The following is a 26,523-nucleotide window of genomic DNA, read 5'->3' as shown; positions in this document are numbered from 1 at the left end:
CATCTGCATCCAGTCCCTGATGGCCAAGCTAAACCAAGGGCTGCCACTGGATAGCTTCATTGGATGAGCCTGGCTGGTGGCCTGGCCAGGCCAGGCTGTGAGACTTGCTGGGTGGGGGAGCTGACCGCCTTCTGCTGCAGAGACCGACAGACAGACAGAGCTGTGTGATTAGCTTTATCTGTGGGGAGAGCCCAGGGATCCGAGGTTATCTCCGCGCTACCAACTGCCCCACTCCCTCCATGTCACCAGGGACTCTGCCAGGTCTTTAAAAAGGACGGGGAGACCTGGCAAGTGCTTCTAGGGATGGGAACACTCCGTTAACCCTTGCTGTGCCGTGCTGCCCTCCCACACCCAGCCGGGATCATCCCTTCAAACCCTTGAGCCAGCAAAGCCCTTAAGCACCTGCCTACATCCCATTGACTAAGGCCCTTGTTCAGCACCTCACTAGCAAGAGGCACATGGGCTCCTCTTGTGGTGCCTAGAAACTAGGTTTGAATTTGGGGAGGGGGGGTGAAGAACCCTCTGCCCACCGTTGCGCGCTCTGCAATGTGTTCTCAGCACCCTGTCGAGCACCAAGGGGCTTTGGAGTGTTGATCTCTACCTAGGGGACTACTGGCTGCTCTGAAAGCAGAGCACAACCCAAATTCTAATGCGCTGATCCTCCCGACATCCCCATGACATAGGGAGAGCAGCGCTGCTGTCCCCATGTTCTGGATGGGGAAACTGAGGCACAAAGAGATTGAGGTGCACAAGGTGTTGCAGGAAGAATCAGTAGCAGAACACACACACCCCAAGTGTCTTCCCAAAAAACCCCATAAAGAGACGCACCCATTTGATTTCTCTTTGGCAAATGGCAGCCACTAGCCCTCTGCCTGGCCTACCCTTGCTCCCACCGGGCAAACCTCCCTGGGAGTCAAGTGGCACCAGAATCAGGCCCATCACACACGATGTGCTATGCCCACTCTGAGCAGCAAGGGGCAGAAGCTTCTAGGTTGCTGTTATAGTCACCTTATTCTTTGTATATCGTTCACCGGCCCTGGCTGAGATCAGCGCTCCAGCGTGCTAGGTGCAGTACGTACACACGGTGCAAGACCCTGCTCTGAAGAGTTTCCAAAGAAAGACCCGGAGAAGGAGTATTAAGAGCAGGGACAGTCTTTTTTTTTTGTTGTTGTTCCATTTGTACAGCGCCTAGCGCAATGGGGCCTGATCCAGGACTGGGGCTCCTAGGGGCTAGAATACTTCATAACTGTCTCTATTTCACAGATGGGGAAGGGACTGTCCCAGGGAGCTTGGCACGGAACCCAGGCCCTGTGGGTGCCAGGCTAGTGCTGAACGGCAGTTCATTTTCTCTTGCTCTGAAAAGCTTTGGTGACGTAATCGAAGCTTGGGAACCGGAGCCTGCATCCTATCCATCCTGTGAGTGAGTAACCCTTGGGCGTAATTCACGCGTTCTCTGCGGTGCGGAGGGTGAAGGAAACGGAGGGTGAGCGAGTGGAGGCCATTTCCAGCGGCTGCAGCTTCATCTCCAGCTCAGCCGTCCCAGTGTTGGGGTGAGCTTAAATGATCAGATCCTGCTCTCCATGCCACACATACCCCCAGGTCGCTCTGGTTCGTGTTGTCTGACTTAAATTGTGCCCGGAATCCTTCTTCAGCCGCGTGCGCATCAAAAAACGGGATTTTCCCCCTGCAGAATTTGGATTCTTTAGTCATTCCCTCCACGGTCCAAAGCTCCAGAATCTCGACCCCTTATTCAAACCCCCCTGGAGTCGAGACCTGAGCCTGCTGGCTCCTAAATGAAGCGCTCAGGCCTTTGGCCTGGCCCTGAGCCGGGAGAACAGACAGAGGGGCTCCATTTACCTACCTCCCACTGCCCCCATTCATGAATAAAAACTCTTCTTGGGCAACAAGAGACACATTCTCCTTCCTTACACACACACACACACACACACACACACTGGAGAGGGGCTCCTGCTCCCCTGAAAGTCTGGGCTGGGGGGGCTGATGGACCCTGGAGACTGCCCCTGCCTCTCCCCAGCATTGCCTGGGGGCTGGCCCTTCCTACAAGCGCGTCATGGGAAGGGGGCTGGCCTCCCTACAGGGGGAGGGCTGCTTTGAGCATCAGCACCAGGGAGAGCTCCCTTTCCTTGGGTTTTCTGCTTCACGCCATCAGCTGGGGGTGGAGCGGATTGGCGGGAGGAGGTGGGGGAAGAGGGGGAAATATTCCCCAGCCATCAGGGGTGGGTGCAGGGGCGGGGGCATCGCGCTGGTGATCTGGGGGCAGAGGAGGGGGGTCGGCTGGAGGATTGGATGGAAGCGAGCTGTATCCAGTCTGCCATGGCTCTCGGGCTCTCCTCCAAGAAAGCCTCTTCCAGGAACATCGCCGTGGAGAGGAAGAATCTCATCACGGTCTGCAGGTGGGGGGGCTGCTGGAGGGGAGGGACAGGGGGACCCCCCTGGGCAGCTTCAGGTGCGGGGAGGGGGAAGGGGGAGAGGGAATGATGGGGGAAGAGATGGGGCTTGGGGTGGGGGTGGGATCATCCCAGGTGCAGCTTGGAAGCAGAAATATGCTCCCTGGGTGACTGATTTTTTTTTTGGGGGGGGGTAAAAAAAACTGGCGAGAAGGGAGGGGCTGAGGAGGATGCAGACGACTGGTGGGAAGGGGGGCGATGAGGCTGGCTGGGGACTGTCCCTGTGGGACCAGCGCTGGGCCATCACATTAAGCATCACTGTTACTGAGCAGTATTCCGGGGGGGGGTTGCAATTGGGGGGGGCTGCAGCTGGGGGGGGGAGGTGAGGGGGTGCTACCAGGCTGTGCAGTGCTGTGTATTAAGCAATTAACTCCTAGGCACTGGGGGGTGGGGCTGATGATTGATGATTTACTAATTAGGGGGGGAGGGGATGAACAAGGGAGACCACACCATGGAGGTTGGGGGAGGGTGGGGGGCACTTGCTGTTCTGTACCCCCACCCCCCCCACCCCAATGGCTGGGTTGGGTGAAGCCGGGACCCAGGCTGGCCAGGTGTGGGCTCCAGGAAGTGACGTCATGGCAGGCCTGGATCAGGCATGTGGGGGAGGGGAGGGGGTTGTCATAGCAACACCCTTTCTGGAGCAAGGACTCTGGGCTGAGGGGGCAGTGCCACCCCCCCAACCCCAGCGGGCGGTTTGGGGGGTGGCAGGTGTCCCTGCCCTGCAGCCCTTGCTCTGCCCGCTATTCCCTGGGCATGAATGAAATATCTGCGTGGGAAAGAGGGAGGGATGTGGCCTGCTAATGGGCCGCACCCTGGGCTCTGCCTCTGCCCCCCCCCGCCCCCGGCCTGTGCTGGGCTATGGGCTGGCCTCTGTCCCCCCCCCACCCCACCCCTCCCAAGCTGGGCCCTGGGCTATGATCTGGTCTGTAATGGGTCCCAATTTGGCTTCAGGGTGAAGTGACCCACCTCTATCCCCGAAAGGGGAGGGGGGGGGACAATTTTCTCCACTCAGAGCCCCCTGAAAGCGCCTCCTGCCCAATGCATGGTGCCGGGTGACCCCGAAGACCTTCATACACACACACGGGTGACCCCGAAGACCTTCATATATATATATACACACACACACACACACACACACACACACGCGCGCTCTCTCTCTCATCCCGCTGCCGGAGCTCACAGCTGGCGCTCCGGGTCAGCAGCCGGTCAGGCCTGGAAAGCAGGATGGTCCCTGCTGGCCTTACTACGGGCCCTGCACTGGAAACGGCGATCCCCTCCAAGGCCATTCCCGAGGCCAGGCCCCCCTTGTCTCCCGTGGGAGCGCTGGGCCTGCAGTTTTTCCTCCAGCATCGTGGGGGCTGGTCCCTGGGGGAGAGATGGGGCCCAAAAGACAATGTGGGGCCCAACTGCACCGTCTCACACCGGACCCCTGGACCTGGTAAAGGGGACAGGAAAAGCTTTGAAGCAGTCAGGGTCCCACTGATTCAAGCACTTATTTTGTGTGTGCCTGCCCTGAAGAAGGGATGGCTTTGTGAGCAGCAGGGGGGGGGGGCGATTTTTCTCCCCCCGGCCCCAGCAGTGCGGCTGGTATCTGGTCTTGTCGGCTTTTTCCAGGAGCAGAACCACCCAGTCCTTCTCTGGGAGTCTGTGGGGGCAGTTTCACTGTCTGCGGGCTGAGAAAGGAACCCAGCTCTCCCAAGTTAGTCCCCTCCCAACGGGACCATCTTTCTTGCTCCCTCCCTGCCAACCCCACCGCCTTTTCAAGCTGGGCCTCATACTTGACTGGCAGCTGCTTTGGACAGGGGCAGTTGCTGGTTTGTTAATAACGGGAACGGCACAACTGCTGGACTGAGAAACGTCTTGCCTGGGGAACGCTGCGATCACTAACGAACGGAGTACCAGGATGGATGAGCCTGAATTCCAATCCAGGCTCTGGCCCTGCTGGGGGACCTTGACCTTGGCCTTGCCTCTGTTTACTCATCTGTAAAATGGAGATAATAAAACCTCTGTCTCCCAGGGCTACAAAACTCAGCACGTGGGTCCAGGTGCAATAGGAGGCATGAGGGTTAAAATCCAGCAGGGTGTGATCCTTGCGGTTTGATGGATTTCCCAGGTAGTTGCCTCTTTGCAAAACGTGTACGTCTGGTGGTAGAATTTGTCTGAAGTTATCTGATGGCTGCTAAAGAGGAGAGGGGAGTGTCAGCCTAGTTCCTATTGAGCAGGGGACCATGACCAAGACACAGCCACTGCATTGGCTTTTAACGGATTCTCATGTGGGCCATGGGTTGGATGGGTCACCAGGCTGAGCCATGCCTTCTTACTGGGGCTCCTTTGCGGTCACGGGGTGGCCTATGCTGTACCCGACCCGGGATCAATAGAGGAGGGCACTCCCCAGAGCGATCAGTCTGGCACTGAATTAACTGACAGCAGAAAGGAGAGAGAGACGCCATCTGGCTCCCACAAGGCTCAGGAATAGGTTCTTGCTCTGGGATGCTAAAGAGGTTGTGTTTGAGATCTGCTTGGATTGGTCCTGAGTGCACAGAGAAGCTACCAAGCAAACATCGATAGGGTCTGTAAGAAATGGTGTTGCTCGTTGAAGAGACCAGGAGCCCTTACAATGGATGTGATAGTAACATCACTGTGGTCCAATGAATGGGAGACTGGCCTGCTAGGAGCCAGGACTGGCGTCTCTTCCCAGCTCTGCTACTGTCTGTTGTGTGACCTTGGGCAAGTCACTCCCACCCTGTGCCTGTAAAATCCCACCCTGGGGCCAGGGAATGGACTGTCTCTTACCAACCCCATGCACTGGGATTCTGATGAGTCTCCCGTGTGCGTGTGTGTATACATGCTACCGTTGAATGTTTGAGTTCAATAACACAGGACCCAGGCCAGGACCTCCAGGCTGCCACTCTTAACCTTTGCCCAGGGTGAAAATTGGCCCCTTATTCTGGTTCCGCTTTCTGCCTCGGCGAGCAATGATAATACCTTGCCTCTCAGTCCATGACACCCCGTTGAGAGGGGCCTTGTCCAAGACCTTTTGAAAGCCTACATCAATTAGGAGCAACCAGTTCTCCTCTCTCCACTGCTTTATCAACACAGTCAAAGGATTCTAAGATGAGTCAGACCCACTTTGCTTTTGCACAAACGGTGCTGGTGAGATCCAGCCAAGCACTGCCCTCGACTCGTGCAGACTGTCCCATTGGGGGGGGGAGGGATAGCTCAGTGGTTTGAGCATTGGCCTGCTAAACCCAGGGTTGTGAGTTCAATCCTTGAGGGGGCCACTTGGGAATCTGGGGCAAAATCAGTACTTGGTCCTGCTAGTGAAGGCAGGGGGCTGGACTTGATGACCTTTCAAGGTCCCTTCCAGTTCTAGGAGATGGGATATCTCCATTGACATCAAGGGGGCTACTCGCATGCTAGAAATTAAGTGCTTTCTTAAGTACTTTGCTGGGCCAGGGCCTAAATCACTCATCCTGCAACTAGATCCATGCAGCTGCCTCTGGGGCACCCCACTGATACCAACAGGGCCCATGTGGGCGCAGGTGTCTAAATTACTCCATTCCCTGGGAGGAAATAGCAGGATGTTCTCTGCAGGGCTGTGCGCTCCCGCAGCTCTGATGTGTAATTACAGGCTACCGCTACCAGTCACTTAACGTTGCATCCAGCTCCTTGGAGAAGTGGCACTAATGTCAGTTTCTCTCTCTAACTGTGAGCACCATTTTCCCCCTTTCCTTCCCCCCACCATGAGCACTAGAGAAATTGGTTTGATCAACTCAGGCATGGGCTCCTTGGGGGGCTGGTGTCACAAAGGATGCCCTGATTCAGCAACGCAAGCAGCTGCCTCCAGCAGCGTGGCCAAGCAGACCGAGATGAAAAGCTCCATTGTCCACTCCTGTTAGTGTCTTTATTCCCCCCTGATGTATTCTAGCTCCGGTGAAAGGCGGCCTGATGTCCTCAGGCTGGAGTGGGGGCGGGAGAGACAGGAGGGGGATCTTGTGGGGTGGAAAAGCCCAGCCCCCATGTGAGATCAGGATGACGCTAAGCAGCACCTTGAGGAAAAGCACAAGGCCATGAGATGGGTTGAGTGGACTGGGCTAAGGAGAGCTGGGTTCAGGTCCCAACTCTGCCACAGCCTTCCTGGGTGACCTTGGGGGAGTCACTCCATCTCTCGGTGCTTCGGTTTCTCCATCTGTAAAATGGGGATTAAAAATACTCCCCTTTTCTGCCTTCTGTCAGGCTAGTTAGTCTGTGAGCTCATTAGGGCAGGGCCTGTCTCTCAGTTTAGGTCTATACAGCACCTAGCACAACATGGCCCTGATCTCCCCTGGAGCCTCCAGGTGCAACTATAATATAAATAATCATTTTCCATAGGAAAGTGTGTGTGTGGTCACTTATTTGAATTTTACAAACTACAGATTTCCAATAGGTAAAATGGCCTAGTTTAACATGGTGCATGATTAGCCTTTGGAACTCACTGCTACAGGATATCATCTAGGTCAGTGACTTAGTAAGATGGGCTTTTAAATGGGTAAGAGTTGCATTGGCAGGATAGTAGCTAACATAGTAATGGCACCATGTACAGCCCTTATTCAGCACATGAGAGTCTAAAGCACGAAATAAGCCTCAAGCTCCTCAGCAGGTGGGTCACTTTTATCTGCAAATGGGGAAACCGAGGCACAGAGCGAGGCAGCGACTGGCCTAGGTTCATAAAGGGGCAGAACGGAGACTAGAACCCAGGAGTCCTGATCCCAGCCCCCTAGTCTCCCCACCAAAGCATGTTTTCCCAGAGCTGGAAACAGAACCTAAATCGTTTGACTTCCAGTCTCTGGCTCCGATCACTAGACCATGCTCCCTTCCAAAGCCCTAGTTAGACCCTCGGAGTCCCAAGTTCCAGTCCCCTGCTCTATTTCCCCACCAGCCTCCCTCCCACGCTGTGTCTGTGTCCGTCTCTCCCTTGCAATATCCCTTTGATTCAGTGCCTGACACCGGTCTAGCAAAAGCCCTTTGCAGGGTTTGACATGTCAATGATGCCATCTGAAACCAGGAACAACAACTTCCTGCCCTGCTCCTCCGTGCCCCCCAGAGGACTCGGGCGGGATTCCACTCGCTCTGTGCTGAAAAACAGGGCCCTAAGAAGGCCTGAGGACAGCTGGGTGCGTAGGTGTCTGAAGAGCTGTCTGGAAACGGCAGATGCCTCAGTGCAGCGAGAAGAGGCAAACCGCGTGGTGGGGAAGGAGAGAGCGCTCCTGCTGGCAGCCCACTGGCCTCCACTTGCAAGAGTGGGCTGACAGTATGACCCGTAATAATCATAGATGTGAGTGGAAAGCAAATGTCTTGGATGCAGGACTCCTGGTTCTAGTCTGGGCCCTGAAGGGGAGCATGACATAGTGATGGGAAGAGGAGTGCAGCACTCCCAAGTTCCCTTCTTCACCCTCACTGACATCCCCCATTCCGTGCCTCAGTTTCCCTATCTGTTAAATAGGCCTCTTTAATTGGAGGCCTAATTCATTAGTGACTAAAGCACTTTGCTGAGTGAGCCGGAGCTGGAGACGGGCATGGGCTTCTCATATCTGTCCACAGGAGAGCATGCTGCCTCTGTCCACGTGCAGATGCTGTGTAACGGCTTCCCCCACCAGGGAATTGCACCACAGATCATGAAATCGTATCCTGGCCACAATGGAGAAGCAAGGAGGAGGGTGTGTGGAGCTGGTGTCCCCCTGATGGAGATGGTGAATCAGTGTTCTGCAGGGCTCCGTCGTGCCAGGAGCTGCACATGCACATAGTGAGAGCGAGGCCCACCCTCAAAGCGCTTTCAGGCTAAATAGACAAGGCCAAGGGGGAAGCAATAGTAGCTCCTAGTTCTTATCACATTTTTCATCAATAGAGCTCCAAGTGCTTTACAAAGGAGGTCAGTATCGTTACCCCCATTTCACAGATGGGGACACTGAGGCCCAGGGAACAACTTGCCCAAGCTTACCCAACAGCCCTGGGATTGAACCCAGCCCCCATGCTCCCCAGTGGGGTGTTTTATCCACTAGGTCACGCTGCCTCACCCAACCCAAGGTCATACAGCAGGCTCAGTGGCAAAACTAGGAATAGCCCCCAGCTCTCCTGAGTCCCAGGGCAGTGCTGGAGAGCTGCTTCTCCTTACTACCTTTCAGAGATTCTCCCCGAGGGCCCGCACAGGAAACTCTTGTCTGCCTCTCCTGCATACCAGTCCGTGATCTATATATAGATTTTTCTCTCCGGTAGATTTTCCGTGAAGACCCTGCTGGAGAAATACACCACGGAGCCCATTGACGATTCGTCGGAGGAGTTCATCAACTTCGCTGCCATTCTAGAGCAGATCTTGAGCCACCGCTTCAAAGGTAACGGTGCGCGTGCTCGCGTGGACTGGTTGGGCTCCCCGCAGGGCGTTCGGTTGCGTGTGTGTGTCTGGGCATGCATCGTGTTTACACACTTCTGCAATGGGAGACCTGCCTGTGGACACACCTACCGTAAGCACAAGTGTGAACATGTGAACATTCCGTGCGTGAGTGTTTGTGCACATCTGTTGCATGCACGTGTGTGCAACTGTTGGACGCATATTTGTGTGCAATTGTCTGCATCCAGGTGGGCAGATGTCTACTCCTATTGACTGTGTGTGTGTGTGCAACTGTTGTGTGCATGCATCTGCTACGGAGGATGTCTAGAGCCTCCAGCATTGGCCAATGTTTAAGGCAGGCTGGCCCCCTGGACGGCAGGGACCTCTCCTGGTCGCAGCCCAGCCGTCTCCTCTTCTCTGTCCCAGGTCCCGTCAGTTGGTTCAGCTCCGATGGGCAGCGCGGCTTCTGGGATTACATCCGCCTGGCCTGCAGCAAGGTCCCCAACAACTGCGTCAGCAGCATTGAGAACATGGAGAACATCAGCACGTCTAGGGCCAAGGTCAGGCAGGGCCCCAGGCGGCTGCTCCCCCGCTGTCTAAGCCAACAAGCTGGGCGGGTCCCGTCAGGGAAGGGGAAAGCAGCAGACACACGGGAAGGGCAGAGAGCCCATCTCAGTGGGTCTAGCAGGGTCGCTGGGCCAAAGGGCCCCTGCCACTCCTAGGCAACCTGGAAAGGGACACCAGCTAATGGGGCAACCCCTGTGCCCATCCTTCCCAGAAGGGTGTCTGCTGAATTTGAAGGGGGCAGTCACAAGACACTAGCTACGGTGATGGGCATCCTGTGCTGGATGGATGGATGGGTGTCAGTGGGAATGGATAGACTAGGTGGGTGGATGGATGTTGACACTAGAGGCAGGTCCTCCTAACCGCCCAGTGCCTGGATCTGTCGCAGGGCCGGGCCTGGATCCGCGTGGCGCTGATGGAGAAACGCATGTCGGAATACATCACCACGGCCCTGAGGGACACCAGAACCACCAGGTGAGCGGCTTCCGCACACAGCAACGCGCCGTTCTGCTGACGGGGTGCAGACAGGCCGTTTCTCTCACAGCCGGGGCGAGACCAAGGGAGCCCAGCATTTGCCCGTCTTGGGGCTGTGTTGGTAGGAAGAGCCTATGGGCCCCATCCACAGAAGACTGTAGCAGGATGGGCTTCCCGTGGAGGCTACAAATCCCCACCATACATTGCTGCCCCTTGGTCGGAGCAGTAGGGTTGCTGTGTGGCTCACGTTCCCAGCCCCTGGGGCAAAGGAGGACCCCATCCCTACTCCTCCTTGCCCCTCACTGGCTCGGTCCACTCGCCTCCTGAATGGGAGCGCGGGAGCCCGCGAAAATGCTCGGGTGAGATGCAGGCGCCTCGCCCTGTGCCTCAGACGCATGCAGCACAGGGCTCCCCGGGGGCGCGGCGTGGTAAGAACAGCACCTTTCGCATTTACGATGGATTTCACGAGCCAGCGCAGGGGCATGGTCATGTGAGTGTGATCTCTGGGCTTCGTATCGCAGCGCTTGGCTGGGTCTCCAGGGCAAGGCTGCGTGAGTGTGAATGGACGGATGCCAGGGAGACCCCATGGAGCTCGTAGCAGTGGGCAGGCTTGTCTGTGTGGTAAGGCTGTGTGGGAGCATGTGTGGTGTTGCTGGCTATTCTGCACCCTCTCCCAAGGGATAACGGTGTCTGTCCTTCCCCGCAGAAGGTTTTACGACGACGGGGCTATCATGCTGCGAGAAGAGTCCACTGTGCTCACCGGGATGCTGATCGGCCTCAGCGCCATTGACTTCAGGTAGGAGGAGCCTGAGAACAGTTCCTCTTGAAGGTGGGGTAGGATGGAGGGCTATAAAATCATGACTGGTGTGGAGACAGTGAATAGGGAAGTGTTATTGACCCCGTCACGCAACACAAGAACAAGGGGTCACCAATGAAATGAATAGGCAGCAGGTTATAAAACAAACCTAAGGAAGTACTTCTTCACACAACACACAGTCAACCTGTGGAACTCCTCGCCAGGGGATGGTGTGAAGGCCAAAAGTATAACTGGGTTCAAAAAAGAATTCGCCAGCAATGGACCTATCCTCCATGAGCTTATTAGCCAAGATGGTCAGGGGCACAATCTCATGTTCTGGGTGTCCCTTAACCTCCAACTGCCGGAAGCTGGGATTGGACAACAGGGGATGGATCACTCAATTGGCTGCTCTGTTCATTCCCTCTAAAGCATCTGGCACCAGCCACTGTCAGATGACAAGATACTGGGCTACATGGACCAAGACTCAGCGTAGCCGTTCTTACATTGAATCAAAATCTCAGAGGTATTTTTAAAGCACCCATTACAAAATACCTAGAGCAGTGCTGAATGACCACCTTAGAAAACCTAGAGGGAGACAGACCAACCAACAGGGACAATGCACATTTCTCATAGCGAGATCCAAGCACTCTGTGCTCATAACCAACCGGGGCTCCTCTGTCAGGGCTAAAGAATCACACATACACACACTTTCTATAAACACTGAACAAGGGACTTCATTAGAATTACGAAAAACCATCAGCCCAAAACCTACATTCAAAGAACGTTATTAAGGTGGCAAAGAAGTTAGGAAATGCCAGAATTAAGATTGCCTGTTTAACCTTCGTTCAGCCCCTTTGTGTGTACGTATTATGGTCGTCTTTAATGATGTGATCTCACGTTATTTTTCCCACAGGACCCCTGGCTCATTCAGTGAGCACCAATCAGCTATTTTGTTTTCTCCTCACCAGTCAATGGGTGACATCCACGTACTACATCCTATTCAAATCCTGCTCGGAAGACAGCATTGTTCATTTCCTCCTGGGTGTTTTGCCACTGACGCATCCGAGCGCTTCACGAGTGTGATCCTCACAACACCCAGGTGGGATGAAGGGTGTTGTTTTCCCCGTTTTACAGATGAGGAACTGCGTCACACAAATTTTTCGAATCATTTTGGGTGCCCACTTTGAGACACCTACGATGTGATTCTTTTCGGAGTATTTGGCATTAGATAGCACTTTACATGTTCAAAGCGCAGCTCCCACTGCCTTCCGTTGCAGCTGATAATGTTCAGCCCTTCTGTAAATCAAGGCCCAGGGTTCCGAGTCAGGCCCCCACAAAAACACGAGGATCTGGTAATTAGTGAAAAGCTGGGTTTAAGCACCTCACTCAGCATCACACCAGGGACAGGGCAGAGGAAGGGACAGAATCTATTTCTCCAGAGCAACATTCACCTGCCTTTAACCAGACCATCTATTCCCTTCCTGCAATCCCCTGCCTCCTTCACTAGCCACCTTCCAACTTCTGCAGCCAGTGAGGCAGGGCCCCTCTACACCACAGCCTCCTTTGCTGCAAAACTCTGGTTCAACCCCCGAGCAGGCCCCATGCGCTGGAAGAAACAGCGTGATCATCTAATTAAAGACTGCAGCATCATTCATGTGCCCAAGTGGGCTGAAGGAAGGTTGCACAGGGAACCTGAATTCTGGCATTGCCTAATATTTGAGTGCTTGACTTTGTAACTTTAATAGAATCATAGAATCATAGAGTCATAGAATATCAGGGTTGGAAGGGACCTCAAGAGGTCATCTAGTCCAACCCCCTGCTCAAAGCAGGACCAATTCCCAGCTAAATCATCCCAGCCAGGGCTTTGTCAAGCCGGGCCTTAAAAACCTCCAAGGAAGGAGACTCCACCACCTCCCTAGGTAACGCATTCCAGTGTTTCACCACCCTCCTAGTGAAATAGTTTTTCCTGATATCCAACCTGGACCTCCCCCACTGCAGCTTGAGACCATTGCTCCTTGTTCTGTCATCTGCCACCACTGAGAACAGCCGAGCTCCATCCTCTTTGGAACCCCCCTTCAGGTAGTTGAAGGCTGCTATCAAATCCCCCCTCATTCTTCTCTTCTGGAGACTAAACAATCCCAGTTCTCTCAGCCTCTCCTCATAAGTCATGTGCTCCAGACCCCTAATCATTTTTGTTGCCCTCCGCTGGACTCTTTCCAATTTTTCCACATCCTTCTTGTAGTGTGGGGACCAAAACTGGACACAGTATTCCAGATGAGGCCTCACCAATGTCGAATAAAGGGGAACGATCACGTTCCTCGATAATGGTGCTCCCGGTGGGGAGAGAGAAACCGGGAGTGGAAGTTGGCGTGGGGGGCAAAGACTGGGACTGGGAGCCAGAGGAGGGAAACTGGGACTGCTTGGGAAAGCGACTGGGAACCAGTGGGGCAGAGGGAAGGAGTTGAGGTGGGGAGACAGATCTGACACCCCCGCGGGTCATCAGCAAGTGGGAACCTTTAGATCCACTGCACAGATCTCTGCAACTTGAGTTAACAGCGTAGCTGACAGCAATAATAGGTTGTCATCCTCTCTGTGGAGCCGCACTATAGTGAAATGGGATAATTTCCCAGTGGGTTTCACAGATATTTGCTGACAACAGAGGAATGGTGGGACTCAGGGATCTTGGGTTCCACTCCAGGCCCTGGAGGGCAGTGTGCTCTAATGGGCAAAGACTCTTCTGCCTGTCCTCCCACCGATTTCCCCCCCAAGCATGACCCCGTCCTCTCCAACATGGCCCTGTCTGCCTGTTCCCCACCCCAGCTCCTTCTCTCTGTCCCATTCTCCTCCCCGAGCCAGTCTGTCTCCACTCCTCAGGCTTTCCATCCCAGTCTTCCTGCCTAGCACGTCCTAGTCTCACTCCTCCAGGTTCCTCATCCCAGTCCCAGTCTCTCCTGCACTCCCAGTACCTGTCTCCTCGCCCAGCCATTCCCAGTTTCCTCCCCCGGTTCCTTGTCTGCTGTGCGTTTGCCCAGCCAGTCCTAATTCCCTCCCACCCAGCACATCTGATCTCTCTCTCCCTCCCGCCTCCAGTCACCACCACCCTCCCCCACATTCCCAGTCCCCACTGGCTCCCAACCTTCCTCCCTGAGCTCCTTGTCTAATCTGTGTCCTGCCCTTCCCTCCTCAGCTCCTTGGCCTAGTCTCTGTCCAGCCAGTCCCAGTTCTCCCTCTTCATCTCAGATCCTTGTCAGATCTGTCTCCCCCACCTCACCTCCTTCCCTCTGCCCCACTGGTTCCCAGTCTCTTTCCCAAACAGTCCCAGCCTCCCTCCACTGGCTCCCAGTCTCTGCCCCCCCCTCCAACTTCCACTCCCGGTTTCTCTCTTCCCCCCACAACCAACTTGCCATCCCAGCCAGGTTCCTCGTCCCTAAGCTCCTTGTCCCAATCCACCCCACCCATCCCCGCCCTGCAGATCTGGTTCTTGTTCCCCAACATGCTCCTCTATGCCTGGGGACAAGCAGGAGGGTCTCTGAGAGGCTCCCTGCTCTCAGTTCAGAGATTCCAAGGCCAGAAAGGACCATCTCATCTGACCCCCCATATAACACAAGCTTCCCCCAAATAATCCCTAGAGCATAGGCATGGCTTGGACCCACAGCTGCAATGGCGAGGAAAGTCCTGCGGCCCTGCCTGGCCCGGGGCTGGAGTATGCCCAGCGCGGATGGAATCTCTGTGGAATCGAGCTGCTCAAATCGAATCAATCTGTCCGCTGCATGCGTGAACTGCACTTCGTCAAAGGTTTATCACTCTGCTTTTCCCCAAAGCGGCAAAAGGTGCATCCCTGACACCTGGGCCCATGGCCCGGCGACAGTTCATGTCCCTGCACCAAAGTACGGGGTGGCAAGAGCTTTTCAAAGAGGACACCAGGATTTTTTAACATGGGCAAAACCAACATATTTTCTCCTGGCCTCATTCTTGGAAACAGCTGAACTGGTCTGGCTCGACCCTTTCAGCCCCACTCCTGCCTGGCTTCCTGCTCCGGACTAAGGACACGGGATGTGCGTCCTCAGACCTACACTGTCTCCTATTGCACACCCTGCTAGGGAATGTTGGTACTGGAGCAGCAGGGATCTCCCCGCACAGCCAGTGCTCCTGCATGCCCCCCATAGCGCCCCCTGCTGGGAGAGTGTGACGGAGCAGGGAGCAGGGCAGATTTGACCTGGGAATGTTGCAGGGGGATTGCAGTGAGGAGGGGGGACTTCCCTTGAAGGAAGCTACCTGAGCTGTAACCTGAGCCAGGAACGGGGGTGGGGAGAATTAACACCTTCTGCCCGGGAGACTGAACAAAGGAGAGGAGCAGCGGGAGGAGTTGGGAGTTTAGTTTCGGTTTGGGCTGGGTGGTGCAACGCAGGGAACCCCCAAGCTGGGGTCTAAGCTCCCTGAACCTCCCAGAGGGACCTAATTGAGGGGGTCTGGTCGTACCTACACGCTCTGCTTGAGACTGTGTTCCTGTCCTTAAATAAACCTTCTGCTTTACTGGCTGGTTGAGAGTCGCAGTGAATCTCGGGAAGAGGGGTGCAGGGCCCTGACTCCCCCACACTCCGCAACAGAGAGGCTGAGAATGGAGCAGCAGGGAATCTCCCCCCATAGCCAGTGCTCCTGCACCCCCCATAGCACCCCCTGCTGGGAGAGGCTGAGAATGGAGCAGCAGGGATCTCCCCCCACAGCCAGTGCTCCTGCCCCACCCATACAGCGCCCCCTACTGGGAGAGGTTGGTACTGCAGTAGCTGGGAGCTCCCCCCTCATTCAGTGTTTTTGCACCGTCCTCTACAGTGCGGGAGGTTTGGGAAGGTTGCACAGAGGCCTGTTGGTGCCAATGGGCAAAAGCTCTCTGTTGTTCTCTGCAAGCAGTTCCTGTCTCAGACCTGACACACTCACTACACCTAATACACCACTTTCATGGTATTTATCCAAGAAGGGTAGCGTGTGAGGTCTCCACTGAAAACTTGTGACTTGCCAAGACTCATAATCATTGTGAGTTGTGTGTACGGGTGCCACCCTTAAGGAATGATATAGCTACATTGAAAACTATGCCTTCTGGGCTTGGAGTAGGAGTTAGTCATCGGGGAATCCTATGTGTCAGTGACGGCCCATGCAAGTAGGAGGGGGTTGTCACCCATCCCTGGTCAGCCGGAGACATAATGCAAGGTTCAGTTGTCTACCCTTGCCTAGAGCAATCAATGGAAAACCACCAAAGACAACTGCAAACAATCCAGACCCCCATGGAAGTAAAAGGAAATATTAGAGCAGACAGTGGATCACAGTGCCTGTCAGTAAAGACAAAAGGCTGGTTTGGTGTTTCACAGGGTGGACAAAGACTCTCTGCATCCATTCACTGAGGAGACCTCTTCTTGAGCGGAGTGTTTCACAAAAGATTGGATCGTGGGACCTGGGAAGCCAGCCAGCTCTGCGACAGACTGAACTTTGGGACCGGGGGATAGGAACCTATTGTATTAACTAGGAAAGGGAGCGATTCGGAAGTGTAGGCCCTAGTGCATGTTCTGTGATTTGTTATGTATTGTAACCATTTGTTTCTTTCTCCCGCTCTTGTTCCCTGGTGGAACCTCTATTCTTTCTTAAATAAATCTTCTTTGGTTTTATGATACGTGCTGCGTGACATACAGGAGCAGCGATCTAAGGTTAAGCTGGGGTACACCGTTCCCTTGGGGGCAGATCTGGGATTTCTGTGAGTAACCAGGGGCTGGGTGTCCCAGGAACGCTTCAAGAGGACTCGGGGGCTGGAGTGCACTTCTTGTGAACGTGCCAGGCAAAGACAGGGCTGGGATACACCAGAGGAGAGGGCTTGAGTGGCTGACCGGCTGGTGGTATTAGGCAGCTGATGCCCAGGCGTCAGGGAAAAAGGCGACTCTCAGTCCTGGGTACCCCAAGAACGGTGTCAGGGTAGAGTTAGATCCACAGGAAAATGTTTCCAGCTCTGACCCCAGGAGCTCTGGGGCACTGTTGATCGATCGGTTTTGCCAGAACTCCTTTTTCTCATTGTGTCTTTCAGTTTCTGCTTGAAAGGGGAAGTAATGGACGGGAAAACCCCTGTGGTCATTGACTACACCCCGTATCTGAAGTTTACACAGAGGTAACAGCTACTGTATCATCCAACCAATGAACCAGCCACTGTCAGTGTGTGGGGGGGGCCAGCTCCCATTAGTGGCACCGCCAGACCCCAACCGGGGTCAGGGCCCCAGGGTGCTGCACAGACGCCTGGTAAGAGGCAGTCCCTGCCCCAAGGAGCTTACAATCAAACAGACAAGCGGTGAGAGGGAAAAGTGGAGGCCCAGTGCGTGGAAGTGACTTGCCCACAGCAGATCTGGGAAGGGAACCCAGGTCTCCTGAGTCCCAGATGATGGTGGTAGGCACTGGACCATGCTGTCTCTCACGGGAGGCTGGTCAGCTGGGCGCTAAGTCCTGATCCCTGTAGTTATCACAGCCGAAACCCCCCGCCAGGAAGGTCTGCAATTGCGTAACTGCATCATGCAACTAAGAACCCCCAGACTTGTATTTCCAAGCCGATACCTACCCTGTCACTAAGGATTCTGGGTAATGTAGTCCCGTTTCCTGCACGAAGCACCACAAACGCTCTCGCTAGGGGGCCATGAGAAGACACTGCCCGTTGCTACGGTGCCGTCACATACATCTACCCAGCACCTAGGAGAGGCAGGTCAGTGAGTATTGCAAACTGAGAGGAGGTGCAGAGAAATAGTCCCAAGGGGTCAAGAGCGAGAACAGTTGGATTTCAGCTTGGATAAACGAGAGCTGGCACGTCCTGGGAGGAAATGATCTAAGGCTGACGTTCAGTGGCCAGGAGAACCATGGGAAAGAGCGATGCAGAGAGAGCACTAGGGGGCGACAGAGAGCAAAGGGCAAATTAGGAGACTCAAAGCACTGTGACAGCCAATACGCTCTTTGGGACAGGGACTTTCTCTGTGTTTGTACAGCACCTGACACAAGGGGCCCCGTCACGGCTGGTCCTTAGGCACAATGTTGTTTCGGGGTGTCTCGAGGCAGGAAGGTGATAGTCCCTTGCTGGTGTGACATCGCTGGGCACATAGATCTGAGCACTCCATAAGCTAAAGCCACGGCAGGGATTAGACGGGCCAGAGGGAGTGATTTAGGGGCAAGGCTGAACTACTGGGTTTACATTTCTGTCTCTCCAGAGCTCCCAGAGTGCTTCACACGGCAGCACCTCTGGGGTGAGGGAACCCGCCCACCACTCAGCACAGGCCTGGGGGAGGAAGGAAGCAAAAATGCCACCAGGGACAATGGGGCAAACGATTAGGAAAAAGCGCCACGAGATCTTTCCCGAGTGGACAGGGCTGTATGACCACTCTGGACAGCTCCCCATGCCACACAGTGAAGGGAGCTCAGTCCAGGATGGCAAAGTGCCAGGCTCTGACCCTGTTACCGTGATTCCATGTCCTGCGCTAAACTGCCCAGAAGAGACACATCTGGGCTAGAACCCAGGGGTCCGGATTTTTGGCTCCAAACCCCAGATCTGAGCCGCTTGCCACAGCGGAGAGCTCTTATTAGCTGGCAACAGTGCTATGTGCTTTAGCGTCTCCTTGGGCCCCTCCAACACTTTCACTCACTCTCCAGTCCTTGCTGATTAAGTTGCCAAGCCGCCCATTCGGGCAATTCTCCTGCTGCCCAGGGGAGGAAATCAGCCCAGACAACAATGACTCGGAGCTGTGCTGTTCTCTGGGTTTCGTGCCCCCCTCCACTCGCTGAGCCTCACTCCTGCTCCCAGGACACCCCTGACCCTCCCCACCAAATCGGGGCAGACAGGGAACTGTCTTCTCCCGCTGAGCCCCTGGTTCTCTGGGCAGCTACGATTACCTGAGCGACGAGGAGGACCGGAGGAGCGTGGAGAGCAGCACGAGTGAGGAGAGCTCCCCCGAGCACCCCTACCAGCTGCTGGTCACCGACGAGGACAGCTGGTACAACAAGTGGCGAAAGATGGAGCAGAAGTTCCGCATCGTGTATGCGCAGAAGGTACCCGGGCATCTGGCAGTGAGGGGTGCGGATTGGGGGTGGGGGTGTTTGGTTTTGAGCCTCCCTCCTAGATATGTGGGGCTGGAAGGGACCTCGGGAGGTCATCTCGTCCAGCCCCCGGTGCTGAAGCAGAGACAAGTAACCCTGGGGGAGCCCTGCTGTTACCTGCACCGCAGCTCCTAGACCCAGCAGCACCAGTGACCCTGACCGCCCCCTGCACCCACCTGCTCCCTCCCCATCAGAATGGTGCTCACGCTTCCTTTCCGTGCATGCCGCTGGGGGGTACGGCTCACATCCTGCTGCCTGGGATGGAAGCTGCTGCTCCACCGGGGTGGTCCTGGCATGCCTCCTCTATCTGTCCCTGCCTCCAGATCCCTCCCCTGGCAGAGCTGGCCTGGGCACAGTGTGCCACGCCCACAGTTGTGCATCCCCAGGCCCTGCCCCGCCAGGCCTGATCCCTGCCTGTGCCTCAGGGGTACCTGGAGGAGCTGGTGCGTCTCCGGGAATCTCAGCTGAAGGACCTGGAGGCGGAGAACAAGCGCCTACAGATGAGGCTGGAGGAGGTGAAGGTGCAGAACCAGCTGGAGAAGAGGGAGCTGGAGGGCGTCATCCTGGAACTGCAGGAGCAGCTGTGAGTCCATCAAAAAAAACCCTGCCCCATGCTGGGAGGGGCGCTCTCCTCCCCTCCCCCCAAGCTCCCTCTGCCCCACACAGGGAGGGGCTCTCTCAACCCCCCATCAGCAGCTCCTCCTAGCCCACGGGGGGAGGGGCTCTCTCCTCCCCTTCCTCCCCCCAAGCTCCCTCTGCCCCACGCAGGCAGGGGCTCTCTCCTTTCCTCCCCCCATCAGTTCCCTCTGCCCCAGAGTTCCCACCGCGCCCTCCATGCCACAGTTGTATGTGGCTGCTAGCCCTGCTGGGAGGCGAGTAGGGCTCTGTTGTGGCCCTGTCTCTCGGGGCAGGCCCTGGCCCGCTGCGCATCACAGCCTCCCCTCCTCCTCCTCTGCCTCCAGGACGGGCCTGATCCCCTGTGAGAACACCCAGCTCTCCAAGGAGATGGCCACGCCGCTGGTGAACCAGTGGCCGTCGCTGGGGACCCTCAATGGGAACGAAAGCGGGTCAGACGCCAAGCTGTACAGGAGGTGAATCCCCAGGGAGGAGACCCCGAGGAGCCGGGGTCCTGGTTGGGGGGCAGCGTGCAGGGCAGCAAGAGGAGACGCTCGGGGAGGCAGGGTCCCTATGAACCTCCCACCTTCAGATGCTGCTCTGAGTCGTCTGCCAAGGCTGCATGGGTGTGCAGGGTTCCCAAGAAGGGGTAGGGGTGTGTGTGTGTGTGTGTGTCCATGCGGGGGAGAGGGGGGAATAGCTCACCATGCAGAGCGGTGAAGAGGAGGGAGGAATCAGACATTCTCTGAAACCAGTCACAGCTCCAGTGCTGGGATCTGGTCTCCTTTTCGGAGGAACCTTCAGGCTGGTTCGGGTTTTATCCGACTCCATGGCCCTGAAGCTTGTGTAAACCCCTGCTCCCCTGGGAAGGAATAGGGGAGTTGGGTGGGGGGTGTAGCCCAGAGCCAGCAACCCCATCTCCTGCCAGCAGAGGAGAGAAGTGGCTTCCCAAACCAGGGGCCTGGCTGGTTTCTTCCAACATCCTTCCCAGCCCGGGGGTAACTCAGGGGCTGGTCTAGTCATCCATGGATGGAGGCCAAGGGGCCTGGGGCCTGACAAGAGCCTCCAAGGCTGTTAGGCCAGATGGAACCATTATGACTATTTAGCCTGACCTCCTGCAGGACATGAGAACCTCGCCCTGTGAGTGGTCATCAAGCCCATATCTGGTGGCTGAGCTAGAGCAGAGCTTCTAGAAAGATTTCCAGGTTTGATTTAATGACTTCAAGCAATGGAGAATCCAACAGGTCCCCCGATAAGTTGTTCTAGTGGTTAACTAACCCCTTAAAAATGTGTGTCACAGAGAGAGAGAGGAGTCTAGATGGTTAGACAGAGAGGAGCCTAGATGGATGGAAGGATGGAGGGTCAGACGGAGGGAGGGAGGAGCCTAGACGGATGGAAGGATGGAGGGTCAGACGGAGGGAGGGAGGGAGGAGCCTAGACGGATGGAAGGACGGAGGGTCAGACGGAGGGAGGGAGGAGCCTAGACGGATGGAAGGACGGAGGGTCAGACAGAGGGAGGGAGGAGCCTAGACGGATGGAAGGACGGAGGGTCAGACGGAGGGAGGGAGGAGCCTAGACGGATGGAAGGACGGAGGGTCAGACGGAGGGAGGGAGGAGCCTAGACGGATGGAAGGATGGAGGGTCAGACGGAGGGAGGGAGGGAGGAGCCTAGACGGATGGAAGGATGGAGGGTCAGACGGAGGGAGGGAGGGAGGAGCCTAGACGGATGGAAGGATGGAGGGTCAGACAGAGGGAGGGAGGAGCCTAGACGGATGGAAGGACGGAGGGTCAGACGGAGGGAGGGAGGAGCCTAGACGGATGGAAGGACGGAGGGTCAGACGGAGGGAGGGAGGGAGGAGCCTAGACGGATGGAAGGATGGAGGGTCAGACGGAGGGAGGGAGGAGCCTAGACGGATGGAAGGACGGAGGGTCAGACGGAGGGAGGGAGGAGCCTAGACGGATGGAAGGACGGAGGGTCAGACAGAGGGACGGAGGAGCCTAGACGGATGGAAGGACGGAGGGTCAGACAGAGGGAGGGAGGAGCCTAGACGGATGGAAGGATGGAGGGTCAGACGGAGGGAGGGAGGAGCCTAGACGGATGGAAGGATGGAGGGTCAGACGGAGGGAGGGAGGAGCCTAGACGGATGGAAGGATGGAGGGTCAGACGGAGGGAGGGAGGGAGGAGCCTAGACGGATGGAAGGATGGAGGGTCAGACAGAGGGAGGGAGGAGCCTAGACGGATGGAAGGATGGAGGGTCAGACAGAGGGAGGGAGGAGCCTAGACGGATGGAAGGATGGAGGGTCAGACAGAGGGAGGGAGGGAGGAGCCTAGACGGATGGAAGGATGGAGGGTCAGACGGAGGGAGGAGCCTAGACAGAGGTGTGGTTGGATGAACAGATGTGAGGTGAACAGGGTAAGATACCCAGCTCGGGATGTCTCCCTTCCAGCAGTCCCCATCCTCCCCACCCCGGCGGTGTGTTGCCTTTGCCTCTCTGGCAGGCTGCGAGCTGTTTGCTGGGAGCAGTGGGGTTGGGAGATTGATAATCTCACCCTCTGGACAGACGTGCTTCCGCTCCTAGTTAATAGAGACTGGGCAATAGGGCCCAGCTGCACTACGGTGACTTACTGCCTGTGGCCGGAGGGACTCCAGAGGCTCCTAGCCCACACAGCTCCCGGCTCCCCAGCGCACAGGGCTCCAGGAGAATTTGCAGCGCGCGGTGGGAACTGAAAGGCCCTCTGGCGCGGTCACCAGCAGCAGCAGGAACTCCTGCGGGGGGGATGCGCCGGCGGCGGGGTTTTGAATGCTGCTCCGGCTCCTCCGGGCCGGGAGTAACAGGGCGCTGTCTCTCGCAGGCACAGCTTCATGAGCACGGATCAGCTGTCGGCGGAGAACAGCCTGAGCTCGGATTCCCAGAGGCTGGGGGAGGGCAAGCAAGAAGGAGAGCCCTGGGGGCCATTGGGTAAGCCCACGGGCCCGGGGAGCGGGTCGGTGGGTGGAAAGGCAAGCCGCCTTTGGGAGGGCTGGGAGGCAGAAGTTACCTATTAGTAGACTCCTGGGGTTGGAGGAAGACCCTAGCACCTGTCTGCAAGAGAGTACGGCTGGGGAGGGGCTGGTACGAGAGGCCTGGGAATTTAGAGGTGAACCTGGAAGTGGAACCCAGGCATCCTGCCTCCCAGCTCCTTGCTCTAACCCCCAGCCTGCATTCTACGGTGATCAGCCCCAACGGAGCTGGACCAATTTAGACGGGAAACACGGCGTACATTTGGGGTAATTATCCATTGGAACAACTTACCGAGGGGGGTGGTGGATTCTCCATCCCGGGCGATACTTAAATCCAGACTGGATGTGGTTCTAAACCCTCTGCTCTCGGAATTCCTTGGGAGGAGATCTCCGGCCTGCGGCACGCAGCTCAGACAAGGTGATCACAATGGTCCCTTCTGGCCTTGGACTCTAAGAATCTGGCTTGGGGCAGTTCCTGTAGGATGTAGAGGTTAGAGCCAGGGGAACGGGGAGCCAGGCCTTGGGGGAGGGCTCCCTGGCTTTCAGAGGGAGTGGGGTCTAGAGAGCAGGAGACTGGGAATAGGGGCTCCTGGGTCCTAATCCTGCCTCCGCTACTGACTTCCAGTGGGACTTTGGACAAGTCACTTAGCACCTTGTCCCCTCTCCGCCAGGAAAAGCACACGGGGATTTTTGAACGGCCTGGGTTGGGCAGGGCCCCTGCTCTGACCTGCCCTCTTTCAATTCCCCTCTGCCCTCCAGGGAAGGACCCCACCCCGTCCATGCTGGGGCTCTGTGGCTCCCTGGCCTCCCTCCCTAGCTGCAGGTCCCTGGCCAGCCTGAAATCTAACGAGTGCCTGGTGAGTGACAGCAACGAAGCCAGCCCCGCCCACAGCCCCAGTTGAGACGCTGTGCGGCGCCACTCGTCCTGGGATCGGCGGGTCCCACCGGGGAGCCAAGAGGCGAACCAAGGAGCCGCCACCATCTCGAACCAACGGGACCAATGCGACAGGCAAATGGACCTTACTGAACTTCTTGAGGGTCTGGGGCAGCCAGCCCCACCCCTGACTGATTGGCTGCATCCTTACAGACGTGGGCCCCATTCCTCCCGAGGGACGCTTAACCGAGTACTTCATATCTTACGCTCGTACGGAGCCGGAAGGGTCCCGACGTGCTTTGTGAAATGTGCCGCATAGAGCGGGGCACTGCACCTGACTGCAGAAAAGCAGCCACCTCTGGGGTGGACCGAGGCAGCCGTTTAACCGCCGTGCTGCACAGCAGCTGAAGGACAGGGCGTGAAGAAGGATCCTGCACCTGACTGAAATTGCAAAAAGGAGGGAGGAGTGGGGGGGGGAACCAGGACATAAATCCTGCATCCGGAGCTTTCGCTTGGCTGGAAAGGGTGAAGAGTGGAGGCGGGGTGGGGCACTATCACATGACCATGGCCTCCCCTTGGGGCACGCCCTTGACTGTGTCCCACCCTGTTTATCACTGCTGTGGAACGAGGGGCCGAGATGCCTCCTCCCATCAGGACACTGTATGGCCCCCTAGGCACATGAGAAGCCGAAGGGGGATTGTGGGGCAGGGGACGAGCTGTCAGCTCTTACCTGCTTCCCTCAGCCCTGCACCACAGTCTTGGACTCTTGTGCCCTTCTGCCAGGGGCCGGATGCTTTGAAAAGTGGCTTTGCAGCCCAAGGGGCTGTCTGCCCCGTGGAGGCGAGACCCCCAAATCGCTCCCTCCTCCGGTTTTGCGTGCCCCGTCATGCCTAGCAACTATCCCCGCCTCGGTGGGTGGAGGGGATTCCGCCTCCTCCACCACCCATGTCCTGCTGCTGCCCTGCGTGTCTCGCTCCCCAGTGCCCCCATCCGGGGCATGTTGGGCACCCTCTGACGGGGAGAAGAGCCCCAGCGCCCCCCTGGCATTTTCTAGCCCCGGCTGGGGGCAGGCCCTGTCGAAGCAAACAGACAATAAATGCAGATATGAGCTGGGTCTGATTTGGAGTGAGGGGGGCTACACCTCTGGGCTCCACACTCCGGGGTTAAGCTGATGTCTGCTCAAGCTATCCTGGAAAGACCTCAGCCAGCCCTGGCTCTGCTCCGAAGCCGGCTGCAAACAGCGCTGGGCCTGCTACGGGCACGTCTGAGCGAGGTGCCCATGCTGCCGCTGGAGCAAAGGGGGAGGCCTGCAGGCCCGGGCACTGGTCACATCAGTGCTTGAAGGCAAGGAGCTGAGGTGCTCTCCGTGGCAGGTCAGGGGCTTCACCAACCAGCGTCCCTCTCTGGGGTTTTCTCTAATCCACCCCAGCCTTATGGAGGGGACGCTCCTGCCTGGGTGCCCTTGGCATTCCTGCAAGGGGGGTTTTGGCTTGTCTGCCTCCTAGCTGGGTGTACTAAAGGAGGCGCTTCGGTGGAGGATGCTCTGGGAGGCAGCTGGGGCGAGGGAATTGCCAGCTGGCGGCTCTGCGAGGCTCAGGCGCAGTGTACCGGTAAGGGGGGGGAGGAAGGGTGAGGGACAACCCTGGGGCAGCAGCCATCACCCCCCCTTGTTAGCCAGGGCCCAGGAGGGAGCTGCTGAGAGGAAGGGGTTTGCAGAGAGCCAGGATTCCTCTTGTTGTGTGCAGGTGCTCATATTCCTGCAGGCTGGGGGGGGGAGCCCCTCCCATTACTCTAACCTCAGGCAGGAAGTAATGGAGGTGGGGGTCCGTGTAGATACAGCAGAGCGGCAGGGCAGGACTCCAGTGACCAGGCACCGCAGGGATAACCATGGGGAAAGGTAGGGGCTTCACTGCTCCACCTTCCCCAGTGCCAGCTGACCGGGGGGGGGGGGGAGCAGCTGAAAAGGAGCCATGATGCATCTGCAACTGAGCAGGGGACACAACAGGAAAACACCAAGCGCAGAGAGCAGCCCAGCTCTGGGCTTGGGAATCCTGCTTTTCGGCCAAGCACTCCCACAGCCTAGCCCCTTCTACTCCAGGGTCTCAAGGCCCTTCCCAGCGATCAGGTGATTGGCACAGTCTCTCATGTGAGACCAGGTGGTATCACCCCACTGACTACAGCAGGGAAACTGAGGCACACAGGGAGGCTGGGGCAGAGCTGAGATGACAACCAAGATCCCCTGAATCCCATCCTAGTGGCCCCGTCCAGATGTGAACCCCACCACAGGGTGTGTGTGTGTGTCAGTATCACAGCTTTGCTGCTGAACCTCGTTTGGCTGGAGCCAGGGTAGGGCAAGGCTGGGGGAAGCAGGCACGGATCCAACTCTGGCCCTGGAAAAGAGGAAGGGCTTGATCCACTCAAGGTAGAAAGCACTGCCCCATGGAGAACCAAGGGGCGGGGTGTTGGTTTATTCACCCCCTGTCACGGAGTATTGGGGGACTCAGGGCCCTGCACCCCCGACTTCCTGCGATTCACCATGACTCTCAGCCAGCCAGTAAAGCAGAAGGTTTATTTGGATGACAGGAATACAGTCCAAGACAGGTCTTGCAGGCACAGACAACAGGGACCCCCTCAGTTAGGTCCATCTTGGGGTCCCCGGGCATCCCAGCCCAGCCCCCCTTGGGAGGTCAGAGCCATCTCTGCCCCCCAGCCCTCTCTCCCTGCCTGCTTCCAGCACTCTCCCTTCAGCGACCCCTCCCACAGCCTTTGTTCAGTTTCCCGGGCTAAGGAGTCGCCTCCCCTTCAACCCCTTCCTGGGTTCTCATGTTACACACTCAGGTATGCGCCCTCGGGCAGATCCCATCCTGCAATGCAGACCATCCTAGTCACACTCCCCTGTCAGCATTCACAGACCACAGTGAGAACAGGCCCAGTTCGTCACACCCCCCCCCCCCATTTCCTCACAACTCTCACAATAGCTTGAAAACCCACAGGTGGAGAGATGCAGCGAGCAGGGTGGGCAACAGGCCCCCCCAGAACAGGCAGGGAAGGGCATGGCATTACCACCCCCATGAGTGGGGCTGTCTTGCAGGACACACACACCTCCCATGCATTATGGCAGCAGGAAACAGGTGGTGCTGGGTTGTGTACTGTTTCACCAGCTCAGACACACACACTCCTCGTGTCCCGCCCCCCGCATTTGCAGTTTCTTACAAAAATGCTCTCAGCCCCACCCCCCTGAGCTGGCTGCAGGATGG

At 56.9% G+C, this 26,523-nt stretch overlaps 1 protein-coding gene across 4 annotated transcripts; it reads left to right on the top strand.

The window, feature by feature from the left end:
* The first annotated feature begins 1,531 nt into the window (after positions 1 to 1,531).
* RUNDC3A (RUN domain containing 3A) lies at positions 1,532 to 24,378 on the top strand. Of its 4 annotated transcripts, none has more exons than XM_054014041.1 (11): positions 1,532 to 1,550; positions 8,721 to 8,836; positions 9,259 to 9,392; positions 9,785 to 9,870; positions 10,577 to 10,666; positions 16,734 to 16,814; positions 18,562 to 18,727; positions 19,201 to 19,358; positions 19,738 to 19,866; positions 22,245 to 22,351; positions 23,152 to 24,378. In XM_054014041.1, the coding sequence occupies exons 3-11, from the start codon at positions 9,363 to 9,365 to the stop codon at positions 23,292 to 23,294; spliced, it is 990 nt and encodes a 329-aa protein (XP_053870016.1). In that variant the 5' UTR covers positions 1,532 to 1,550; positions 8,721 to 8,836; positions 9,259 to 9,362; the 3' UTR covers positions 23,295 to 24,378. The 4 variants fall into 4 exon arrangements, with proteins under 4 accessions (XP_053870016.1, XP_053870014.1, XP_053870013.1 ...); XM_054014039.1 differs by lacking the exon at positions 1,532 to 1,550 and adding an exon at positions 2,297 to 2,414 and having other exon boundaries at positions 10,580 to 10,666; XM_054014038.1 differs by lacking the exon at positions 1,532 to 1,550 and adding an exon at positions 2,297 to 2,414.
* The last annotated feature ends 2,145 nt before the right edge of the window (positions 24,379 to 26,523 follow it).

The sequence above is a fragment of the Malaclemys terrapin genome, chromosome 25 (genome assembly GCF_027887155.1).
Source record: "Malaclemys terrapin pileata isolate rMalTer1 chromosome 25, rMalTer1.hap1, whole genome shotgun sequence".
Taxonomy (NCBI): Eukaryota; Metazoa; Chordata; order Testudines; family Emydidae; genus Malaclemys; species Malaclemys terrapin.
Note: the sequence above shows the minus strand (reverse complement) of the source record. Positions and strands in the feature narration are given on the sequence as shown.

Bases quoted from the DNA above. Each gene is read 5' to 3' on its own strand.
- RUNDC3A (XM_054014038.1), top strand. From the start codon at position 2,308: ATGGAAGCGAGCTGTATCCAGTCTGCCATGGCTCTCGGGCTCTCCTCC. The intron at 2,415-8,720 runs GTGGGGGGGCTG...TCTCTCCGGTAG, and splicing joins AATCTCATCACGGTCTGCAG to ATTTTCCGTGAAGACCCTGC. The intron at 19,867-22,244 runs GTGAATCCCCAG...TGTCTCTCGCAG, and splicing joins GACGCCAAGCTGTACAGGAG to GCACAGCTTCATGAGCACGG.